Source organism: Pelecanus crispus, chromosome 1 (assembly GCF_030463565.1).
Source record: "Pelecanus crispus isolate bPelCri1 chromosome 1, bPelCri1.pri, whole genome shotgun sequence".
In the NCBI taxonomy this organism is placed as follows: Eukaryota; Metazoa; Chordata; class Aves; order Pelecaniformes; family Pelecanidae; genus Pelecanus; species Pelecanus crispus.
This window is the reverse complement of record NC_134643.1, coordinates 166,666,782-166,692,186: the sequence shown is the minus strand read 5'-3', so window position 1 is coordinate 166,692,186 and position 25,405 is coordinate 166,666,782. Positions and strand designations below refer to the sequence as shown.

The following is a 25,405-nucleotide window of genomic DNA, read 5'->3' as shown; positions in this document are numbered from 1 at the left end:
CTAGACAGAGACGGAGCCGGGCGGCTGGCTGTTGCTGTTGCTCTCGGAGGGGGTCTTGGCAGTAGAGGAGGTGGCCATCGAACCGCTGTTCCTGAAGATGCGAAGCAGCCTCCGCTTGTAGCCCCGGAAGGCAAAGAAGTAGATGATGGGGTCGATGCAGCAGTTGAGGTTCATGAATGCCACGGTGACTTGCAGGGACATCTTGAAGGCTTGCTGCTCACGGCAGGATGGCTGGTAGAGGATCTTCCTGACCATAAATTGGATGATGTTGAGGTGGTAGGGGCTGAAGCAGAGCAGGACAGCCAGCAGCACCACCAGGATGACGGTGAAGGCCCGGCGGTGGTGCCCATTCTTCACTGTCAACGGGTTCTCCTTGGCCGTCTGGCAGAGCTTGAGGTTGATCCTCACGTAACACACCAAGATGATGCCCACGGGCAGGAAGAAGCCAAGCACGCAGGCTCCCAGGAGCAGGTAGGGCAGCTTGGGAATCTCCTCAAAGTTGAAGTATTCCATGCACGTCAGCTTGTCCCCCATCCTCCGTGTCATGGGCCGCAGAAGCAGCGGTGCCGTCTGCAGGAACACCAAGGACCAGATGAGGACGCAGACGCCCCTGGCACGGCTCATCTTCCGGATCCTGCCGGGGTGCCTGGTGCGCACCACAGCAATGTAGCGGTCCACGCTTACACAGGTCATGAAGTAGATGCCCACATAGGTGTTCATGTAGAAAATGAAGGCTGTGACCCGGCAGAACCAGTCCCCGAAGGGCCAGTCAAACTCCAGGATGTAGTAGGCAATCCTGCCCGGCAGTGCCAGGGTGAAGAGGGCATCGGAGATGGCCAGGTTGACCAGGTAGAGATCGGTGGAGTTGAGTTTCTTCTTCCTGCGCTGGAAGGTGATGCAGAGGGCCAGGATGTTCCCACAGGCGCCGAACACCAGCAGGGCCGTATAGAACAGGGAAAAGGTAACTTTGGCGGAAAAGTGATGGTTGTGCACGTTGCAGCTGCTCTGGTTACTAAAGGAGACGTTGGCAGGTGGGAACGCAGCCTCTGCAACAGCCATTTCCGTGGTGCCTCACGAGCTCTTGCCCTCTCCCTTGGAATAAGAACAGACATGAAACTTGCAGCTTATCGATACCGGGAGCAGCACCCGTAGGGCTGGCCCTTGTCATGAAGTGAAAGGCTTGTCCCCTGCTCCCTGCCACCCGCCCTGGCAGCACACAGCTCGAGTCATTTGGAAAAACGCATCTCTTGTGATTTCAGTGCAGCGTCTCAACAAAGGCTGTGACTCATTGTCTTTTTCTTGTCACCAGCTCCTCATACTTTTTTGTTTTTGCAAGTCTGATCAATACCAGAAAAGACAGGGGGCTGGGCGGGGGAATCGCCTGTCACACAAACAAGGTCCCAAACTCATCTGGGGGCGGCGATGTCATTTATTCATCACTGCGGGGGGGAATGGGGAGCTTCATTGAGAAAATGCCCAGAAAGCGGTGGGGCTGGTGGGGCGGTGGGGCTGGAGGGGCCGGCGGGCAGGGGTGACAAGGAGCACCTCTGCAACCCTCGGGCCGGCACCAGAGCGGAAACAAAACTGAAGGAATTCAACAAGAGGAAAAAAAATCCCAGCCTTCCCCCAAAATCCCGCGCCCCATGCCCGTCGAAAGCGGAGAGCGGGAAACACCCCGCCACCAAACCCCGCCACCCCGCACGCCCTCCCGCCGCTCGCCCTGCTTTGGGCCACGCGTCCGCGCCCCGCTACCGGACCGGGGGCAGCGGGGCCCCCCTGCACCCCCGGGGCTGCTGCGGCTGCCGGGGTGCCCCCCCCCCGCCCCCCAGCCCCCCGCCCCGCCGCTCACCGCCCGCCGCCGCCCTCGGGGCCGCCTCCCGCCGCCGGGCTCCGCTCCGCGGGGACCCCCGGGGGGCTGAGCTGCTCCCGCACGCACGAACGCGCACACGCGCGAAAGAGAAATCAGGGGCTCCAACCTGCGAGCTGCGGTGCCGCCTCCTCCTCCTCTCCTCCTCCTCCTCTCCTCCTCCTCCTCCTCTTCTTCCTCCCGCCCGGCGCTGGGGGCGGGCGGCGGAGCCTCCCTGCCCGCTCCCGGCTCCCGGGCTCCCCGGCGGTGTGAGCACCTCTCGGGATTCGCTCACATTATAAAAGCACCCTGAGGTCTGGGGTTTTATTTTTTTTTTTTTCTCTTCTTCTTTTCTCTTAGGGTTAGTAAAAATGTGTGTTCTTTCTGGGTGGTGGTTTTGGTTTTTTTTTTTTTTTTCGGTGTGTGAGAGGCATTTTGCTGCAGCGGGGGTTATTCTCAGTAGTGGCTGCGCTGGAGAAGATAAAATGACTGTACCTGCGCAGCAATCACTCCTGACATCTGAGCCGACTTTGGGTTTTACTCTGAAAATTTCTACAAGGATGCAAAATGCAACTGAACAATGAAAACAGCCTCAGCCCTGGTTCACGTGCGGTCAAGAGGGGTCACCCCCGGTCACAGACTCACGGCCACGGCAGCGCGATCGGACCGTGGCACCTTTTCCGATAAAGTCGGGACGAATGTCCGTGGAGCTTATCGTGCCCGTGGCCAGCGCAAGCCACGCTGTACACGGCTCTCCAGGCTGTGGTGAAGCCCAGATTTGTCTTTTGTACGCACACGGAGAGACCACCACTGTTCCTCGAGGCAGAGGCTAACCTGAGTGGAATGAGACAGTTTGCCCTGAGTAGAAAAATATTTGCATTATTAGGATGATATATGGTGTGGCGAATGTATGGCAAAGCCCCTTATCTCAGCTGGAGCTCTTGGGGCAGGCTCTGTCCCTACAGGGTGCCGGGCAGTGGAGGGCTCTGATTTACCCCACGGCCCCGTGTGCAGGTGGCTGGCAGGGCCGTGGCGTGGCTGGGGAGCCGCCCCGAGCACAGCAGCCCCAACTGTGCCACGGTGCTGCTGGAGACAGGGCGAGGGGTGTGGGCAACCAGCACGGCTTGCAGCAGGGAGGGAGTATTTTTCCCCCCAGTACTTCCTAAAACGTTTGCAGAAGCGCAGGCTGCCCTGTGGCCTGGAATGGCCTTCCCCACGGCTGCTATTTACTGGAGACCTCTGGGGCTTTCAGATCCCAGGAGGACTTTATGCTCTTTTTAGTGGTTTTAGGGGTTTTTTTCGGTGGTGGTGGTGGTGATGATCATGCTTGGTTTTTTTTTTATTCCCCTCCTCAAAACTCCTAATAAACTAGGAAATTCCAGTCACGGGACATTCAGGGTGCTGCTGAAAAACACTGAAGCCAAGAAATGTCAAAGTTAAGATTACAGTTAAGCTAAACTTAAGTTTCTCTCTGAGCTACTAAAGCTCAACCAATTCTTTAATTGCATAATATTTATAATGTTTTACAACATAGTGGCATTAAACTTGGTACTAATCTGTGTACTCATGTACAATGAGTCATTTGTATAGAAATTACAGAGTGAATGATATTGCCATGAATTACTACAAGTTGAAGGTACCTAGCAAGAGTAATAGTGAAAATTTGCTAACAACCATCTGTTAATGGAGATACTTTTGTTTCTCGGGGTTTTATGTCGCACGAAGGGAAAGGTCTGCTAATGACAGAATAACTGCTGAGTAAATTATAAAAAATATTCCTTAGTAAGATGGGGATTTTCTACGTGCACATCTGTCAAGAGTTAAGCTAATCAAACTTGCATGGGGCTCAAATGTTCATCATCATGACGATGAAAATACCCGATGGATATGACATTACAGCAGCGTTATCTACGGATCTACAGGGATCTACAGAAATCCTGAGCCCACACCAACGAGCGGATCCAGGACTACCCTTTCGCCTACCTAATGCACTGCACGAAACACATCAACAGCCGAAATAAATACCACTCACCCTGAAGTCAGGGGTGACTGTGGTGCTGATGGTGGAAGAGCTGACGCTTTGCCCACAAAAGGCTGTTGTCCATCCTCGTCACGCTCTCTTGCGTGAGAGTTTTATCTCCACAGACTAACACCATCGAGGAAATAAATCTGGGATGAAGCTGGGCAAAATGACGTCGCCGTGTGCCCGCAACGCCTCGGGCTGGTCGTGAACACTAACGCTCCGCAATGACAGACTGGGTGTTTTGCGATGCAAATTCACACCCGGGACTTTCTCCGTGCAGTCAACTGCCCCCCTCGTACAATCCCTCCCATCCCTCAAGCTCTGCGCTCACACGGGCACTAAAAAAGGAGCGGCAGATCCCAGAAGGGGAATTACGTGCGGATAAGCTAGCAGCACCGGTCCCGCCGCTAGCACCAACCCTGGGGACAGGGGGGCTTCTCCTGGGAGCCCGTGGGAGCGGGAGGCCATCGCTGTGCTAAAGGGGGGCCTGGATAAAGGGGGATCTAGGGGGGCTCAGCCCATGAGCGGAGGGTGAGGTCCTTCCCAGGGGCAGGCACAGAGCGGGTCCTGGGCAGCCAGGGGAGGGAGATGCCCCAAGTGGCATCACCAGCCTCAAAAACAGGCAGAGGAGCCCAAAGGTCCAGGTGACAGCCGCATCCAGGGAGTTGGGAATAAGGAGGAGGGAAAGCAACGCTCTCTGCCTGATTTTATTTTTCTTTTTGCAAAGCAGAAGAAAGGAAGTGGGTTCTTCTTTTGTGCAAAACATGATCCTGCCCTGCGTGCAGCAGGTGCTGTGCTACAGGAGTGCAACCCAGCTCCACCCGTTTGCACGGCCCCGGCGGCCCCACCAAGCCCAGCAGCGCTGCACGGCACCGCACCGCAGGCAACGGCCCCTTTTGGATGGGGGCACAGGGCTGGGGGCACCCCCTTCCCAGCTGGTGGGACCCCGCTCCCTGCCTCTTCAACGCTGGGTTAGCTGAAAAGGCCCCCCTCTCCCAGGCAGCGTAGAGAAGCCTTGTCCACCCCAGTTTGCAGCCATCTCATTTAAGAGATATTGCCCTTTACTGAACCCAGTGGTTGGATGAAACATGGTGTGAGATTTTTGGGGTGAGGTTCAGCTTCAAAGCTGGGTCCAGGTTTTCTTGGGCTGTGTCCATGTTTGCACAAAGCCACTTTTCCACGGGCCTGGTAGGGAGCAAGCGAAGGGTCCTGCAGCCCCGGTACCCGTCCCAGGGCGAGCAGGAGCTGCTGTCCCGGGGTGTCCCTGCTGCCAGGGACCCGGCCAGGGTGCGGGGCACATCTCCGGGGGGAGTCTCCTGTGCAAACACTCAGCGTGGAGGGTCTCTCCTGATACCTGCATCATGGCCATTAACCACGATGCAAACCCAGCCGGGTCCTCGCCAGGCAGCCGTCCCACACTGCTTGCCTGGGGGTCTGTGCCGCCCTTCCCAGAGCCAGCTGTTGGGTATTTCGGGGTAGATGTGTGCCTCTGAGCCACCGCACCTCTCTTGACATCCTCCTCACAGAGGACATTGCTCTCTGCCATCCCGTGGAGGCTCCCTGCAGCCCCCTCTCCCTCCTGGAGGCCTTTGCATGGACATTTCATCCCGGCCCAGCAGAAAAGCCAGCCCACAGCTCCTCCGGGGTCCGGTCCTTCAGGCCGTCAGCCGTGAGCCTGGCCACGGCGGTGGGTGCGAGCGGCGGGGCAAGCTCGCAAAGAGCCCTCAGAGCCACGCTAGGCAGGCGTTCGCCCTTGGCACGTGCTGGGAGAGCTGGCACGGGGCTTGCTCCAGAGCTTCGTCGGGTGCACAGCCACACTCGGGGGTGCTGAGGCTGTTGTTTACACCTGGTGGGGTTTCCCAGAGTTGAGAGATGATTTGGAGCTGGACTTTCTAAAAGCAGAGCAGCATAACAAATGAGGTAACAGCCTCTCCACAGAGAGACAGCAGGAAGTTTGCGCCTCCTCTTTCCATTGTATCATCACTTCTCCCTCTTTCCTTTCGCCGTTGACTTTGGTTACCTTTTCTCTCTTCTAGTGCAAAACATTTTCAGGAAGCTTTGGGTTTAGACTCAAAAATCTCAAATCCAGGTGCTTTTGGTTTCGATGCAAGAGGCAGGGATTTTCCACAGCTCAGCCCCTGGTCTCAGGCCATCGCTAGTCATCTGGTGGTAGAGCAGGAATTAAGAGAACATCTGATTTTAATGTCCACCTGTCCATTCAATAACAGCAGCTATGTGGGGAGGACAACGTTTGAGAAGCTTTAGCTCAAGGTGATGGGAACTGTAGAGAAAGCAAAATCTGTACCAAGATTCCTACCATTTTGTGACAGAAGTTTCAAGAAAATAATTACTGGGGGTTTGGTACACTTGAAACCTATTCTGGCCCTAAATCTAAGGGGGTGTCACGGTTTAACCCCAGCCAGCAGCTAAGCACCACGCAGCCGCTCGCTCACTCCCCTACCCCAATGGGATGGGGGAGAGAATCAGAAGAGTAAGAGTGAGAAACACTCCTGGGTTGAGATAAGAACAGTTTAATAATTGAAATAAAGTAAAACAGTAATGATAATAATAACGATATAATAATAACAGTAATAATAATATACAAAGCAAGTGATGCACAATGCAATTGCTCACCACCCACCAACCGATACCCAGCCAGTTCCCGAGCAGCGATCGCTGCTCCCCGGCCAACCCCTCCGTTTTATATACTGAGCATGACGTCATGTGGTATGGAATAGCCCTTTGGTCAGTTTGGGTCAGCTGTCCTGGCTGTGCCCCCTCCCAGTTTCTTGTGCACCTGGCAGAGCATGGGAAGCTGAAAAGTCCTTGACTAGCATAAGCAGTACTTAGAAACAACTAAAATATCAGTGTGTTATCAACATGCTTCTCCTACTAAATCCAAAACACAGCACTATGCCAGCTACTAGGGAGAAAATTAACTCTATCCCAGCCAAAACCAGGACAGGGGGGAACACTGAATAACGAAGCAGTTGAAATCGGTTTCTGCATGACGTGACCTGATTTATTCTGCATGTGCAGCACCAGCTCTGGAAATGATGTCACAGCACCAAGTCATGACACAGTCAGAGGAGCAGCACAGCTCGCTCCAACATCCCAAGCGGTGGGACACAATGTGGTCACTCCAGGAGCCGCTTCCTTCCATGTCCCTTCACCTTCAGTCCCAAAATGTGGGCACAAAGCCTCGCGTGTGGGCCACGTAACCACCACAGTTTCCATGTGCCTATGGTTTCACTGAGCCTGGCTGCAGGGAGGGGGTAGCTGTGCAAACAGGGGCAACTCTTAGTCATGTAGGTCTGGGCATCTTGGCAGGAGAAATACCAATGAATTTCACATTATGAAATAACTTCCTCCAGCGAGCATGAAAGGCACTTGTTCCCACGCTGGGCTGTGACTTAGAAGCTCCATTTTGATTTTGCAGGAATAAGATGAAAGTTTTCTTGGTATCTGATTGCTGTGGTTAAAAACAATGTTTAAAAGCTTGTTAAAAAAAAAACAATCATAAGGCAAGTTTGGAGAACTGAGGTCCTATTTTTATCTGTTTTTTCTTATGCCAGGGCCACATTCGCTATACCCACGCACACATTTGTAACGTGCAGCTACGACATGAACAAAAGCAACAGGTGTAAAAGAGTGCACTTGGCTGCAGAAATGAGTGTTCGTGATAAAGACACTGCCAAAAATGTATCTTAATTCAGTCTGGAGCTCCATGATCCTATAAAACAATTTCTTTTGACAGGTCACCTTCTTATCCTGTAACTTGTTAGTCTTTGTGGGTTTTTTAAATTGCCATTTATTCTTCGCATTCAGCATTTAGGCTATGTTATGACCAGGTTTGGGCCATATTTAACACATTGCAGGTAAATCCTATGACAAGTGGAAAAATTAGCAGCCTCATGAGCATCTCCATGGGGCGCTCAGCACAGTGCACCAATGCCTCACAGATACACAGCATGGCTGAGGTTGGAAGGGGCCTCTGGAGATCATCTGGTCCAACCTCCCTCCTCAAGCAGGGCCACCCAGAGCCAGTTGCCCAGGACCATGTCCAGATGGCTTTTGAATATCTCCAAGGATGGAGACTCCACAACCTCCCTCGGCAACCTGTGCCAGTGCTCAGTCACCCTCATGGTGAAAAAGTGTTTCCTGATGTTCAGAGGGAACCTCCTGTGTTCCAGGTTGCACCCATTGCCTCTGCTCCTGTCACTGGGCACCACTGAGCAGAGCCTGGCTCTGTCCTCTTTGCACCCTCCCTTCAGGTATTTATATACACTGATGAGATCCCCCCTGAGCCTTCTCTTCTCCAGGCTGAACAGTCCCAGCTCTCTCAGCCTTTCCTCATAGGAGGGATGCTCCAGTCCCTTCATCATCTTTGCAGCCTTTCACTGGTCCTTCTCCACTATGTCCATGTCTCTCTTGTACTGGGGAGCCCAGAACGGGACACAAGACTCCAGGTGTGGCCTCACCAGTGCTGAATAGAAGAGAAGGACCACCTCCCTCGACCTGCTGGCAATACTTTGCCTAATGCAGCCCAGGACACCGTTAGCCACCTTTGCCACAAGGGCACATTGCTGGCTCATGTTCAACTTGGTGCCCACCAGGACCCCCAGGTCCTTTCCTGCCAAGCTGCTTTCCAGCTGGGTGGCCCCCAGCACGTACCGGTGCCTGGGGTTGTTCTCCCCAGCTGCAGGATTTTGCACTTCCTCTTGTTGAACCACATGTGGTTCCTGTCATCCCATTTCTCCAGCCTTTTGAGGTCACTGTGGATGGGAGCATGGCCCTCTGGCATATCAGCCACTCTTCCCAGTTTGGTGTCATCAGCAAAGTTGCTGAGGGTACACTCTGCCCCATCATCCAGGCCATTAATGAAGATGTTGAACAGGACTGGACCCAGTATTGACCCCTGGGGTACACCGCTAGTTACTGGTCTCCAGCTAGGCTTTGAGCTGCTGATCACCACGCTCTGGGCCTGACCATTCAGCCAGTTTTCAACCCACCTCAACACCTCAGCATCTTCTGCTGATTTATCTACCCAGCACTCGCATGCAAGTAAGTGGGGTGCTCTCTGCTTTATTGTGGGAAAGGAAACCTCAAAGAAGTCACGGCGAACAGTGAAAAGCTGGAGACCTTGGCACCTGATTTTTTGCAGAGCATTTCATTGTTGCTTGCTCAAAGCATGACTGTAACCAGCTGTAGCACCCGCCCCAAGCACTCAGCACTTCGCATTTCCACCTGCCCGGCCCCAGACCCTGCAGAGTCCCATGGCTTTTAGGAGAAGGTGGGTCCAGCTCACTGTGGAATAAAAATCTTCCTTAATAAAAGCCTCTCTTACCAGCAGAGGTCAGAGAGAGCTCTAGCTTTTGTGGGTATTGCCACCTAGACTTGGTGTGGGCAGAGCAAAGACAGCAATCCGTTCGCACCACAAAAGTGATTCACCCACAGCATTGCCCACGCGGTATCGAGCGCGGCACAGTCTTGGGGAGAAAGCAGTCGGCAATCACCCAGCAAAAGTCTGTCACACACTCCTACACGTGGTACGTGCGTGCACGGGACCTGGCTGACTTTGTACAGTTTTAGTGTTGGCATCTCCTAATTTATAAGACTAGGAATGCAACTTTAAGGTGGCTTTTTGGTGTTGCTTTTGTTACTCCCCTCTTCTTTTTATGCGGCTTAGGAGAGCAGGCAGGAGAAGGAAGACGTGGCACCTCAGAGAGCCGTGATGCTCGCCAGTGCTGGCCACCGGCACGGCCATGGCGCAGACCTCTATGCCCTGCTGTGACGCTCGCCATCTCTCTGGGGAGACGAGGAGCACCAGGGGCTGGTTGCTTCACAGCTGCTCCCTAGACAGCAAGGGAAAGCAGAGGTGTGGGTGCACATCGGTTCCTGCTGGGATTCGTGTTCAACTGATCGTGGGCTGCCCTCCTGGAGCTGCCAGCATCTCGCTCCTTCTGCGGGTCCTGCCAGTGCCGGCTCCTCTCAGGGACCCCACCGGTCCTGCTTGCAAGTATTGTGCAGCAGCATATGGATGAGACCCTCGGGGAATTGGGGACAAACACTAACATTTCTACTGAGCTGATATTTTGGAGGGGACCTGCAGCTTGGACAGAGGATGTGGGAATTTCATGCAGGGAGCAAAAAGCCAATGGCCACATCCTTGTAAGCACATCCTTCTGTAACAGTTGGCTCCCTTGGGAGGCTAGCATATCTCTGCAAAAACACAGCATTATTTTTTCATATATGAAAGGGAATGTTTCTCTTGAATTTTACTTTCAGAAATCATGAAAGCATCTTCAGGTGGAATTTTCCAGCAGCGCTCACCCCGAGGCAGTCTTTTGGCAAAAACAGCCCCAAACCCAAACCATAGCTGTCTGGTCAAAGCTATACAGACCCGAAAGATGTTGCACAATAGAAAGTGTTGGGGATGTGTAACCACAGCGAGCGCTGCCAGCCCAACCTCCCACACTGCTCCCAAATAGCACCTGCTCCCACCCTGCAGCCAGCCCAGGCTTGCGGTACCCAGAGGCTCTCCCAGCAATGCAGCGGGGCATCCCACAGGATGGACGTAGGACATCCATGCATATTACAGACATAAGGGAATTTGCCATTTACAAACAGAACTGAGAGCCCAGGACACAAATGAGTGCGTATGTCTACGTGCGTCTTGACCTGCTGTTTACCAACAGAGAAGGGCTTGTGGGAAATGTTGAGGTTGGAGGCCGTCTCGGGCTTAGCGACCACGATATGATAGAGTTCTCGATTCTGGGTGATGACAAGCGGAGGGGCAGCAAAACTGTTATGATGGACTTCCGGAGGGCAGACTTTGGCCTCTTCAGGACCCTGGTTGGGAAAGTCCCTTGGCAGGCAGTCCTGAAGGGCAAAGGGGTCCAGGAAGGCTGGGCCTTCTTCAAGAAGGAAGTCTTAAGGGCGCAGGAGCGGGCTGTCCCCGTGTGTCGTAAGACCAACCGGTGGGGAAAACGACCGGCCTGGCTGAATAGGGAGCTTTTGCGGGGACTCAGGGAAAAAAGGAGAGTCTACCGCCTTTGGAAGAAGGGGCGGACAACTCAGGAGGAGTACAGGGATCTTGTTAGGTCCTGCAGGGAGGAAATTAGAAAGGCAAAAGCCCAGCTAGAACTCAATCTGGCCAATGCTGTAAAAGATAATAAAAAATGCTTTTATAAGTACATCAGCAATAAAAGGAGAGCCAAGGAGGATCTCCATCCTTTGCTGGATGTGGGGGGGAACATTGTCACCGAGGACAAGGAAAAGGCTGAGGTACTTAACACCTTCTTTGCCTCTGTGTTTAACAGCCAGACCAGTCATCCCCAGGGTACTCAGGCCCCTGAGCTAGAGGATAGGGATGGGGACCAGAATGGAGCCCTCATAGTCCAGGAGGAAGCAGTTAATGACCTGCTATGCCATCTGGATGCTCACAAGTCTATGGGGCCAGGTGGGATCCACCCGAAAGTACTGAGGGAGCTGGCAGAGGAGCTCACCAAGCCACTCTCCATCATCTATCAGCAGTCCTGGTTAACAGGGGAGGTCCCTGATGACTGGAGGCTTGCCAATGTGACGCCCATCTACAAGAAGGGCCGGAAGGAGGACCCGGGGAACTACAGGCCTGTCAGCCTGACCTCAGTGCCGGGAAAGATTATGGAGAGGTTCATCTTGAGCGAACTCCACAGGCAAGTACAGGTCAACCAGGGGATCAGGCCCAGCCAGCATGGGTTCACGAAAGGCAGGTCCTGCTTGACCAACCTGATCTCCTTCTATGACCTGGTGACCCGCCTGGTAGATGATGGAAAGGCTGTGGATGTCATTTACCTGGACTTTAGCAAAGCTTTTGACACCGTCTCCCACAATATTCTCCTTGGGAAGCTGGCAGCTCATGGCTTGGACGGGCGTAGTCTTCGCTGGGTAAAAAACTGGTTGGGTGGCCGAGCCCAGAGAGTAGTTGTAAATGGAGTTAAGTCCAGTTGGCAGCCGGTCACGAGTGGTGTTCCCCAGGGCTCAGTTTTGGGGCCAGCCTTGTTTAATATCTTTATCGATGATCTGGATGAGGGGATTGAGTGCACCCTCAGTAAGTTTGCAGATGACACCAAACTGGGTGGGAGTGTCGATCTGCTGGAGGGTAGGATGGCCCTGCAGAGGGACCTGGACAGGCTGGACCGATGGGCCGAGGCCAACTGGATGAGGTTCAACAAGGCCAAGTGCCGGGTCCTGCACTTCGGTCACAACAACCCCATGCAACGCTACAGGCTTGGGGAAGAGTGGCTGGAAAGCTGCCTGGCCGAAAAGGACCTGGGGGTGTTGGTAGACAGCCGGCTGAACATGAGCCAGCAGTGTGCCCAGGTGGCCAAGAAGACCAACAGCATCCTGGCTTGTGTTAGCAATAGTGTGGCCAGCAGAAGCAGGGAGGTGATTGTCCCCCTGTACTCGGCGCCGGTGAGGCCGCACCTGGAATACTGTGTCCAGTTTTGGGCCCCTCAATACAAGAAAGACATTGAGGTGCTGGAGCGTGTCCAGAGAAGGGCAACAAGGCTGGTGAAGGGTCTGGAGCACGGGCCTTATGAGGAGCGGCTGAGGGAACTGGGGTTGTTTAGCCAGGAGAAGAGGAGGCTGAGGGGAGACCTTATCGCTCTCTACAACTCCCTGAAAGGAGGTTGTAGCGAGGTGGGTGTTGGGCTCTTCTCCCAAGTAGTTAGCGATAGGACGAGAGGAAATGGGCTTAAGCTGCGCCAGGGGAGGTTTAGGTTGGAAATTAGGAAAAATTTCGTGACGGAAAGGGTGGTCAAGCATTGGAAGAGGCTGCCCAGAGAGGTGGTGGAGTCCCCATCCCTGGAAGTGTTCAAAAAACGGGTAGATGTGGCACCTGGGGACATGGTTTAGTCTAGTCTACCCTTGTTTGGCTTAGAGTAGACTTGGTAGTGTAGGTTAATGGTTGGACTGGATGATCTTAAAGGTCTTTTCCAACCTAGACAATTCTATGATTCTATGATTCTATATCTCCACATACCGGAGGATTTCACCAGGAGCTGGGAATAGAGACCAGGCACTTCTGGGGCTGAACGATAAGTAGAAAGCAACATCTCAGGGTGAATCCTCCACTTTGCTTTGCAGTTTCCCCATGAAAGACATGTTCATGCGAGTAAGATTTTGTTCAAGGCCACATGAAAAATTGGCTGCTAGATAGTAATACCCTCAAAAAGCTTGGAAGTTGCCTGGGGACAGGCAAGGGAGATGTTCTTGCACTGTTTAGTCGCATGGTGCAATTCTGGTGAGGGTCCTGCCCTCCTTCCCCAACAAAATGGTGCCAAACCCCTGTGCAGGTCCTGCGTAGAGCCTTGTGTTTCTCTGCAGCTCCCTTCCCTGGCAGAGCTTTTCCCCTGAAGTCCACTTGCGGTGGGCGATGTGCTTCACCGAACCCTCCACAACTTCTGCTCCTTCTCTCTTCGCTGTGTTGCAGCTCTGTGTGTCTACATAAGAAAACGTGCTGCTTAAACCACATGGACTTAAACCCCAAACATTTAATTGGGTTGAATTTTGGTGATGCTTTAAATGTGGATGGATTTTAATGGATTATATTGAAGGATTTATTTTACAGCCAGCAAAGTTTGCCTTTTAGGGTTTACAAGTAGGACCAGGCAGATACATCTTAAACCAAACCACCTTAAACATCCATAGTTTTCAGGATTTGTTGGCTAAATACCGTTTTAATGTGTTTATTACATGCCACTGCATCTCCACTCTTGTCTCCTGAGTCCAAGTTGCGGTTGTTCTCCTCCCTTACACGCCTGGGAACACAGTTACCAAATTATTTCTTCATAGTGGAAATTTTGCTTCCTGGCATTTCACTCATGTTTAACGTATTCATGAAGACTGCAACATTTTAGCTGCTAATGCTTATTGAAAACACTTGAGTCTCAGGGCTCTAATGGAGCTACGCTTAATGCTTTGAAGGATTTGTGATCATGAAGAGTTTGGTCTGACAGGGTAATTGTGAGTGGAGAGACTTCTGAGGACTCCCTAAAAGCTATGAAAAAAAACGGTACAAGCTTTTGCATCTTTGAGGAAGTTTTCTATGTACACGGTAGACAGAGAAAACGGACCTCAAAGTGACGCTTTTTTTTGGAAAAAGCAGGATTGGATGTTAGCGTAAGGGAAGACCCTTCCAAGAAACAACAAAACCCATCCATACACATAAAAATAGAGCCTGCTCAGCATCGTGTTGAGCCACCCCAGAAAGCCATGAGCCACATCTTAACCAGGCCAACAGATGCCCCTGCCCAACTTCAGCAAGGAGGGGTAGAAAATCATCTTTTAACACCCCAAGTGAGAGCGCTGGCCATGGCTTGCTCCAAGCCTCTTCTTACTGGGAAGTCTTTGCACAAGTGGGAAGCACCAACACTTCCAACACGGTGAGTCACGGAGGCAGGGATAATTCCCTTCCGTCTGCTGCCATAGCTACCCACTGCTTGCCACCCTAGCATCTGCTGAGATTTTCCCTCTGCCATGAGACATGGAGGAATGATTTGCATCTCACAGATAGGCATCAGAGGCAGGGAACGAGGTGGTCTAGTTTACTTTCTTTACAAATTGCAGTTGTATGGTTTAGCACCATGGAGTCAGAAATCTTAAAGTGGGATGTTGCCTGTGAGCCATGCTGGAAACTTTCAGAGACTGTTAAAGTAATGAATTTGTTATTCAGTGAGTATTTTGCTTGTGACAAAATACCACGCGGCTTAGCATGTTGTCGAAGCAAGTTTCTGGGGTTTTTTTTTAATTTCTTTTTTTTTTTTTGGTTTGGCGCTCTGCCAGCATTAATTGTCTGCAGCAACACATGCAGTTCAGAGCTGTTAAAATGTGTAATCTCGAAACATGCAGTCAGAGAGAAGAGTTTTGTTCTTCACACCCCCTGATCAAAGTCTGACCTCGAAGTTGTCTAAAATCCCACTTACCTTTTTCAAATGCAGGAACAGATCTCCAACCTTACACAGCTATTGCAGCATGCTGCTGGTTCTTTAGTACCACCACATACAGTGCACATGGGTAGCTCATCGTCTACCACTGACGGCCCTCAAGCGAGCAGGAATTTAGCTGTCTTGCTAAGTGCGTCCTTAATCACCAGCTCGCCATAACTGTGTGAATGTCGCTGCTTGGGAAGGGATGTGACTGCTCTGGTTGCAAATGGTTGGTGCCAGAATGAGTCAAAGCTTGGCTGATAGAAAACGGGAATAACAAAGAATATTTCTAAAAGGACAAGAAACAAAGGGTATTTTTCTTCAAGAGCTGAGGGAAATTTGAGGGAGGCCAGTAATTTCCCATCTCTCCAGCGTTGTAGTCATCTGATGAATTCAGTTGGCCTTGACCGCTGATTACTAGACACACAATTTCACATGAGGTGACCTGTTGGCCATGGCCTTTTTTTTTTTTTTTTCTAAAAAAGATGCATTCAAGTAGCCTGGGACAATAGAGTCATCGTCCTAATCTGATTTAAATGCCAGCTCCTAAGAAGGGTAAAATTAGTATTTACTAGAAATGAAGACAGAGTAGTTTCAATAGCTAGACTTTGATACTCCTCCGAAGCTGTAGATAAGGATATGCACTGTCTCCCCACCCACACTTGGTTCACAAATTAATAGTCTGGCTATGGCTGGCAGACCGAATGCCTCTCGCTGTGAAAAAGCAGTTTCTGCCTTCAGCTTTTTCTGGTAACAGGGAACAAAAGGTCCGGCCACTGCCATGCCATCCTGGCCACTGCTGCCAGCGGAATGGCCATGGGCAGCCGGTCCCACCACCCTCCCAAAGGTGCCCGAAGCTCACAGCAGGAGCCTCCCACTGCTTCCCACCACCCAGCTCCCACCGCCTCGCCACGTGTCTCTGGTCAGAGCCATGTTTCGCTTACAGGCTCCATATGTGCAGGTGACCCAGCAAACCCTCTGTGGCTGGACCCAAAGCCAGTCCCACTGACAAGAGTGGGCATTCACCTGCTGGCTTCGTTCTGCTGGGTCAGGCTCCTGCACTAAAATCATTCTTAATTTCAGTGCTTGCATGGTTCTCATTTCACAGGCAGTTGTTCCCAATATTTGTTTTGCACAGCTGATCTGTCAGTTAAAAAATATAAACACTTTTTCTGGCACGATGTGTGTTGATGATGGGATTAATGTTTGTAATTGGGTGCAGACTGGGGTAAGGGCGGGGGTGAAGGTGGTTTCATAGTCAGAAGCACATTTTCTTCTTGAGATGTGAACATCTTCATCCTACTCTCCGAGGTAGACCATATCTGTGAGTGGACTCCCCACGGCTGCCTGGGTCCAGGGGCTTGTGCACCATCACAGGGGACCCTTGTGTCTTGTAAAATGTACAAAGCTCGACAGGGAAAAAGTACTTACCACTTGAATGACCCAATTTTTCATCAGAAACCAGTCTGAGGTAAAACAACGGTACCGCATTGGGACCCTTTGGTAAGCTCTACTGAGCAAATACTAATTAGATTCAAATTCATGCACGGGAAGTGGGCTTTTGTGGGAAGATATATCCCTGAGCAGAGAGACCATGCTCTCCGCAGGGAAAGCGGTGACTGGGTCCACAGTGGGGAGGTTAAATCGACATCCCCCGAGCCACCCAGCTCAAGAGGCAGTGAAGCACATCCTTAGACCAATCTAAAAGTTTGCTTAAAGATGGCTTCCTCTAAGGAACCATTTGTTAACGTGCCTCCGTGCTGCCAGGTGTGATGTGCTGCCCACCGGTGAGGGAGCAGGGCAGCACGGGGCAATGCCGCAGCGGGGTGGGACAGCCCCACCGGAGGAAGGGAGCGTGCCAAGGTGCACACCCACCCCTCACTGGCAGCGTTGAACTTTCTCTGCCCTCCTGAGCATGCAGGGTGTCTGCTGGGCCCTGAGCAGGGCAATGCCGGGGAGAAGCCCTGGCACAGTTGGGGTGGCATGTTAATACCTCAGGGGCTTTCAGGAGGAGCGCGAAGGGACCATGGACCCACCCAAGCCACGGTGATGCCGGTCCCATTATAAGATGCTCCAGTGTCCATGGGAGCAAGTCACCTTGCTGTCGCTCCTGTGTGTACGTCGTGCAGCAGGGAAGAAGTATTGAGCGACTTTTGATTTTCTGATGGCGGGCATTTCTCTAGGCTTGAGCTGAGGAGGGTGGGGCAGAGCTGTCAACAGGTCCTGGTGCAGATTCACAGAGGTGGTGGAGGGAGGAAGTGGTTGTTCTCATCTCCGGATGATCTGCTGCTGCACACTGATTGCAAAGCTTTGTACGAGGCCCACGACAGAGCTTGCCCTACGTAAGCAAGGAAGGATGGGGAGTTAGTGGAAAAAAACATTTAAGGGAAGAAAAGCCATTTTTGTAAGGGGGGAGAAAAAGCCATCCAACATCACCTGTGTGTTTGACACAAGTTGGCTTGGCCGTGCTCGGCGCAGATCAAGCACGGTGAAGGCCAGCTCAGGCACTTCTCCATGCAGCAGCCATTGGCACCAGGTCCAAAGGGGCTGCTGAGGTGATGGGGAGCTGGTGTGGGTGGCAGGAGGCCTCTTTGCCCTTTGGGGAAGATGTTAACGGGACAGGGGCGCATGGGTCTGGTGAGCACTGGGGCTGGCTCCACACCCATCCAGATAGGAGATGGACTGATGAGGCCGAGCACATCAGCCCATGTTGGCCAAGGGACTTAGTTTTACCCAGGGGTCTGGTCTTGTTCGAGAGGGCCAGCTGGGTGCTGGAAGGAAACAGGTGGAAGTGCTGGAGAAGGAGATGATTTCCTTCTCTTTCTGAGCCCATCTGGAGCAGGGAGGGGGTACAGAGGGGGACAGGGATTCTGGGCCCCAATCCACATCCTCTCCATAGTCAGGGATGCCAAAGAAATGTTGATTTACGGCAAAAAATTAGGAACAGGGAGAAACGGCAAAAAAGGATTTTAATCCTCAGATGCTATTTTTAGGATACCTAGAGGTGAAATCTGCCGCTCCCCACCATCTCTTGCAAGCAGGCTTACCTTCCCATGCACATGAGAGATGTCGGCTTGGGATTACGCACTAGCAGTGATTAAGTACTGCATTAACTGCCACATACTAAAAGAATGAGTTTTTATAATAGGAAAGACAGGGAAAAATACACGCACAAAACACCTACCACAAATTACAGGTAACTGCGTCTGCGCACCTGGATGCAAAAAGCCAAGGCGCAGAGCCCACCTTGTTTCAACCGCTCGTTTTCTTCACTCGCAGAGGCGAGGGGCACTTGCCTTCCGCAGCTTTTTGGGGTTCATACCTGGCTCCCCGGTGCCACTAGAGGTCACCGTCTCAACGAGGCACCGGCAGTGGCACCGGCAGCGCGGGAGTAGGGGCAATCCCTTAGGAACGTGGGGTTTGTCACTGGTGTTTACACGCAGGCATTTGAGCGAGCAAGCACCTACGTCCAGCCTTTGCAAATACTCCGGGAAAGGTTTGTTGAAAAGCGGGCGGAGTTAAAATAGCTTATTAATATAAAGGAGGGAGGGAAAAGTCAAAGGTTTGTGCTTTGAGGGCGAGGACTTCTTGAGTCACTTTGCTATGCTTGATATACTACTGCTAGCCATTAGTAGAACATGTTTTAATAAAACCGAAGTCTACTTACCTGCTTAGAGAATTTAAAAGCATTTTTAAAAGCATTCAGATGGAAAATGCTTTTTTTTTTTTTTTTTTTTTTTTTTTGGAACTTCTGAAACTCAAGGCGGCTTTTGAAGGACACCTTCCACAACGTCCTATGCAAAACTTTGCCCACCACAGCTCTTGGAAGCTGATTTTTCGGGAAAGCTTCAGTGCCAAGTGTCTCCCACACTGGCACCTCCATCGAATGCATCTGCACATTTCCTGACCTCCACCCAACAGGAATGGGGAGGGCAGAAATGTGGTCGCAGCCTCAGTGGGTCTTTACAGGAGCCGCTGCACTGAAATCTGTCCTTTCAAATCTTCGCTCCTTATTGCGTACAAATTAAAGACATCGAACTAAGAGAGGTGTTAAACTTGCCCAAGAGACATACCTGCAGTCAGGTGGTGGTTTATCTTTCTCCCAGAGCTTCCCCCATCTCCTTCGTTGGATGCTTTCACTCATGCCTGAAGTTCGGGCCTCAGCCTCTTTGGGGATGGAGGGCTTTCGTTTGCATGCCTCAAACATTTCTGGGTAGGGTAAAATTTAGAAGTAACTAACTATCATGGTTTTAGCCAGGTTTCGCTTTGAATCGCTGGCTTACCTCAAAGCAAAACTGAGAAAAAGCCTTGGGCTAACTCTCATGATCTTAAACCTCGGACTATTGCACATCTTCACTTATTGCTAGAGTGAAATTATTCAGAGCCGATGCCAACAGCTATCGCTCCCATTAGAAACCAGACGAAACACCCTCGATTTCAGCAATGAAACTGAGAGCAGGATTTGTTTTTAGTGGCTACCCCCATATTTAGCTGGCGGAAATGCTGGTAGCAATCACCACCGACATCGAGCAAACCCACTCTCGCTTTTCACACCAGCACCCTCTGCCAAGCCGACGCTCTCACGATGCTGCTCTTTGGGGAAGACCTGGACCTGAAGCCCTGCGTGAGACAGGGAAATGCCACATGTTGAGGAGGATGGGGGCAGTTTTGGCCGGTGGAAGGCGATGTACGGTGGTGTACGGCGCCAGGGAGCCCGGTCAGCATGGCACGGCCGAGGCTGGCACTCAAAACACCTTTCCCCGTGAACGCCAAGCTGCTGCGGGGCTGTGAGGGGGTCACCCTCAGGAGCTCTTGCTGTGAAATTTCCTACAGAAAAATGCGTTTTTCTCATGCTGCAAATACTTGGCAGCACTGGTTTGCCTCAATGCTGTCACCGCATGTGGATACCATAACACTGGTAGGCAGGTTTGGGACAGGCAAATCTTTCCTCTCTGCAGCTCGTAAAACAGCGCTACCTCTTTTATCACACCTCAAAGGCCCCAACTGTTTTATTTTACAAATGAGTCTCACTTTCACTAGGGAAAGTTTAATGCACCTGCAGGACCAGGTAGTCACCCAGCTCCTGGTTTGCAGCCGCTCTCTCAGCTGCCAAGGGCTTGCAGGAGATGGAGGAGGTGGTCCAGGGCCCTGCAGCACGGGAGACTTGGCCAGGAGAATGCTGCTGTGCAGAGTACAGAGTCTCCCACTCTGAACCCCAGGGGCTAGCAGGCGTTTCCATGTCCCCAAAGCGTTATCACGAGCTTTGCAGGCACATCATAACAACCTGTGTTTGTACAGGCAGTCCCAGGGACTTCTGCAGCCAACTGGCTGCCCGGCACCTCCTGGGTCATGGCGGGAGGTGGGGGAGTGAATCATAGAATCAGAGAATCATAGAATCATAGAATGCTTTGGGTTGGAAGGGATCTTGAGAGATCATCGAGCCCAACCCCCCTGCAGTAAGCAGGGATTGAACCTGTGAATTTGGCATTACTAGCACCATGCTCTAACCAACTGAGCTAACCCGGCTGGTCTGAATGTTGCTTCCTGGTAAACAAAAAGGCACTGGTGCGCATGCTCTGGTTTAATTTCTTGTCAGAGACAGTCCTCGTTATACAGGGCCAGCTGTGGGGGCTGGGAGGAGGAGGGAGGAAAGAAGCCAACAGGAGGCGGCACACCACCCTGAAGGCAGCGGGACCCTCATTTCCGGAGGACACCCACGGGTGTCACGGCATTTAAAGGTGTCATCTGGCATTAGGGCCCGCATGGCGTGGGAAAGCCCCAGACCTCACGCCCAGAGTCAACGCTGACGCCTTGCCCAAAGCGCGGAGGAGATCTCGGCAGATGGGGAACGTAAAGCCAAGGGAGGCGAAGGTCCCGCGAGTCGCGGCCACCTCAAGCGTGGGACCGCGCTTTCCTCCCCTTGTAAGGAAATCGACACAGGCTGCGGAGAATCAATAAGAAACTCTTGATAATAAACACTGCGGTTCATCAGACTGAAATTATTGAAAGCCAGTGCAGCTTTACTGCGGTTTATGTCCATTTAATAAAATCTGCTTTTCATCTCCCTCCAAAGGCACGTGACCCCAGTGATTGAAAGCAGGCCAGGAGAAGCCCAAATGAAAAACCCGCCGTAGGTATGGGACAAAGCCCAGTGCAGGCAAGTTAGGTGCTGATTAGAGACCATAAACACTTGAATAGAAATAACAGGGCAAGGCAAGGTGCTAGAAAAGACTCCTGTGCTCGTAGGAGCCATAGGAGAAGGTGAACTGCAAACTGGTACAAGGCTCCGTCCGGCACCGGGTGGCCGTCGCAGGCTCCTTCACGTACCATTTGAGATGGAGGGAGGTCTGGGGTGTTCTTAAGGAACAAGCAAGGATCTCGATGCATTTCAGCTTTCCATCACTTCTGACTGCTCTGTTGACAACCGGTGTGGCAGGATCAAAGCAAGGCAGAGACGAGAAGATGGCCCAGATCCTCATTTTTGTTATTCAGGCATTACATGGAAATTTGGAAGACCTACTTGTACCCAGGAAGCAGGTACTTTCGAGAAACTTTGAAATGACAAGCTAGTTAGAGAAAATACGTACAGTAAGATGGTTCTGGACACCCAAGCTAACAAATGGTTCCCATAAGTGCTGTCTTTACAGATTACATACAACATCCAAGAAATAAAAGCAATGGATCCATATTCTTTTTTAATTTGGTGATCAAATGGTCAGGCTTTACTAATATTACCAATGGCATGTTGGGAAAGAGCTGCTGGTAAGATCCCTTCCAGCCTTGCCTAACTTTTGATAAGAGTTAGCGAACAACATTCATTGATTGGTAGAATTCAATTAATTAGAGGCAGGTTTTAAAGATCACAGACTTGCCTTTAACAGGGAAGTTAATCTTAGTTAACGCCTTTATCAATCTCAAAAATGAAGCGTCAGAGAGAAATGACAGCTCCTCCCAGAAATCCCCCAAATGCTTTAAATTCTTCTGCTTGCAGAGATGTAAATGGCCTCAGCATTTCGGGGTTTTGAATCTACTCAGGAAAATTAAATTTATGATATTTTGACAGACTGTGGATATTTTGAATATAAAAGTACGACATGAATATTTCTTGAATGAAATCATTGTGTTTGTGTGGGTGAGATTCAGGATCTCTGGATTCACCCACCTACACTGAGATGTCTGTAACGCAGGTGTATTCACGTGAGAAAAATATTTCAATTCTAATATTGAGACCAGCCAGCGGAGCTGAGGAAAGATAAACCTCTGGAATTTCAGGTGGAGAAAAAAGTAGGAAAAAGTTACAATCTGGTAGCCTGGACAGTGAACTTAAAAAGAGCACAGCTCCATTTGCTGTTATTTCTCAGATTTGGGACATAATCCTGCTCTGATTTAAGTCAATGGGAGTTTTGCTATTGACTTCAGAGGGACCAGAATCAAGCACTTTGTCTGCTCCAGACCTGACTGTTTCATTTGGAAATATAACTTTTTTAAAACACATACTTTTCTCTTAAAATGTTACAAAGTAGAGCAAGTAATTACGTTAGGCTCTACCTGAAGCTCCAGAGAATTAATACAAAGGCTGCTTGGCTCTTGCCAACTTTCACTATTACAATTTTACTAGCACCATATGCAGCACTACCTTACCTGCTTGTTTTACTTAGTGAACTCACTGGGGGTTTGTGTTTTTTTAAAGAAGCATGCAATATACACAGACAAAAGCTCCAGGGAGTGGGGACCAGCTCAGTGGCCCATATGGTCTTAGCAGCAAAGAAATCAGAGATGGAGCAGGTCTGTTTGCTTAGCAACTCCGTTCTTTTTGCAAACGTGTGAGAGTTAGCTCAGGAAAAAATGCTCTTTTGGCTGGTTTCTGTTGCTTGCTGTCATGCAAGAAATTGTGAAGTGAGATTTCCGGTGTTATTTTGAGCACCCTTGTGGCCAAAAAGGAAAGGAGCTGCAAGGTAAGGAGAGGACTAGTTGTGTCAGCTTCGAGACCGTGGAAAAGTTGGGGACAGTTTTCTGAGGGCAGCTGAGAAACAGTTTCTGTAGAGGAGAGTTTTCACCAGAAAAAGCTAATTCTGTGATTCTTATGTGACTAATTCCAATGCAGGAGAAGAACCGAATACAAATTATACATACAAGGCTTCACAAAAAGACCAAAATGGAGAATATCCTCCAACAGTTAGCTTTGCTAAGGCAGAGTAAAAGTTGACGAGGAATTTGTCACCACTGGACTTGAAAATAAGGTGACATCTTGCTGGAAGATGGGGTTTGAAGACCAAAGACTCTTGCAGCTCCCTCAGGCTTGCCCAGAAGGGACGTTCTGGTTGAGTTGGGTCCTCCCCTACCTCTGTGCATGGTAAATGGACAAGAACCTGGTGTGCCTCCCTTGAGCTGCCCAGTGGTGTCAGCTGTGCAAAGGGCAGCCCATGAGGTTTTTTAGCCCTCAGGATTGCCAGCCATGAGATGGGCAATGAGAGGGTCTGGGACTCCAACGGGTGTTAGGAGGAAGCAGTGTTAGATGGAGCAGGGAGGTAGGGAGCAGAAAAGGGAAGAAAGGGCTGGAAAAGGAAGGCAAAGGTGGTAAACTCAAGGAAGTTTCAAGTTGCTTCTCCAAGATGGGTTTCGTGATTGAGTACAGTGTATGGATAACTTCTGCCCACTAAACAGAAGATTTACTGTATCAAAGGGCTCCATCATTGGCTCCAGCTTAGTTCAGGCTGTTGTAAAACAAGGTTTTGTCTTCAGAAGACAACTTTCGTTGGCTACTTCTAGAGTCAGAGAGAAAAATCAAAGTATTTGTGAGGAAAGGTTAAAGGTTTTAAATTGAAGGGGTAGCTTTCAGCCTCATTTGGAGTCTCCTATGGCTTAGTCCACGATGAGATTGGAGGGGGGGAGGGTGGGGGGGTGGTTACTGCCAGTAGGCTACCTTGTGATGCACAAGTACATTGAGCCGTGACTGCTACAAGGCACAACCATGTAGGGAGTCAGACACTGGAGGCTTTAAGACACTGGCTAGCTAAGGCTGAATGGTTTTGTTGCAAACTTGTTTCTGAACCCCAGCATAGTCTAATGCACACTTATGCGTAAGAGCTAGGCTGGCACCAGCTCTCAGGAGCCAGGATCTGGCAGAGCTGCCCGCTCTCTCTCTGACTGGGTGAACTGGCTGATGGACGTGCTTCTCCCTCGTTCTGGGGAAAAGGACCACAGAAGCACAGAAATGTTGGTTGGATGGGACTGCTGGAGGTCACCTAGTCCAATCTCCCATCAAAGCAGGACTACCACCAACATTATACCATTAGGTCAGCTGTGCCTTTATCTAGCCAAGTCATAAAAAGCTGCCAAGGAAGCAGCTGCCACCACCTCTCTGGAGCACCTGCTGGAGAAGGTTTTCCTAATGGCCAGCCTGAACCTCCCCATCTGCCCTGTGTGGCCATTGCCCATTGTTACGTCCTCTGGCACCACCAAGAGGAGTTTGGCTCTGTCATCTTTGTACCTGCTCTTCAGGCAGCCGCAGGCTGCTGGTCCATCACTCTTCCGGCTCCTCTTCACCAGGCAAAATGAGCCCAGCTCCCTCCACCTCTCTCACAGCACACCTGTGCTCCAGACCCCGGACCGTGGTGGCAGCCCTCAACCCTGACCTCTCCAGTTTTTCCACATCCCCCTTGAAGCAGGGGTCCCTAAAGAGGACGCTGTACTAGAGCTGTGGATGCACCAGCGCTGGGAAAGGGAAGTGCATGGTGCCAGCTCTTTCAGCCACAGCCTCATTTTGTGGGCCAGTGCATGGTGCAGGCACCACCGTGCCTCCACCCATGTCCCCACCACTGGCTGTCAAAGGGGTCTAAATGGTTGATATAAACTAGGAGAAACAGGGCAGTTTCAGTTACAGGTAAAGCTTTGGTACCAAAGCACCAGAGAGCCCTCTCCTTGGGATCTGCATATAATTAGCCATGTTTATTCAGTAAATCAGAGCAGCGCCCAACTTACGTCCTCTTGTTCCTCAAGTTCGTGTTTCAGTCTAAGACTTACCAAAACATAGTTTTATATGCTAATTTCCTTATAGTAAACCCCTTACTGTATGTCATTCATCAATACCAAGCGGTGTACATGTAAGAGTAGGCTAATATTCTGTGTATATTACCAACTTTATGAGTTCAAGAATTACAATGTGCTTGCTTTATTTAGGTGGTAAACTTTTTTAATGAGTCTGGAGGGTCCTTTACATAAAAGTAGTGACTCTAGCTTGGAATCTCTTTCCATGTTTATTAGAAATGTGTTTTACTTTACCGTGAAAAAAGCCAAGGAAACATGCAGCCTTAAAGTCTAATGAAGTAGTTACTCATGCAGTCAAAGTTCATAAATTTTAAATACATTTAATTTATAAATTGAAAACATAGCTTGCACTGGCTTTTTCAAGATTATTGCTTGCCACAGGGGTTTTAGGATAGTTGCTGGGCCATGCTTGTTACCTCTTTCCTTTCAAGGCCAAGACTGGATCTTCATGATTTGCTCATATTCATTCTGATTTTTTTATTAAAAAAAAAAAAAAAAAAAAAGTATTTTCAGAAA

At 50.7% G+C, this 25,405-nt stretch overlaps 1 protein-coding gene across 1 annotated transcript; it reads right to left on the bottom strand.

Moving 5' to 3' along the window:
* LOC104028791 (G-protein coupled receptor 183) lies at nt 1-1,059 on the bottom strand. Its single transcript, XM_009479919.1, has one exon. The coding sequence runs from the start codon at nt 1,057-1,059 to the stop codon at nt 1-3; it is 1,059 nt and encodes a 352-aa protein (XP_009478194.1).
* Nucleotides 1,060-25,405: the final 24,346 nt, after the last annotated feature.

What these genes read in the sequence shown, in the direction of transcription:
- LOC104028791 (XM_009479919.1), bottom strand. Translation starts at nt 1,059, where the DNA reads ATGGCTGTTGCAGAGGCTGCGTTCCCACCTGCCAACGTCTCCTTTAGT.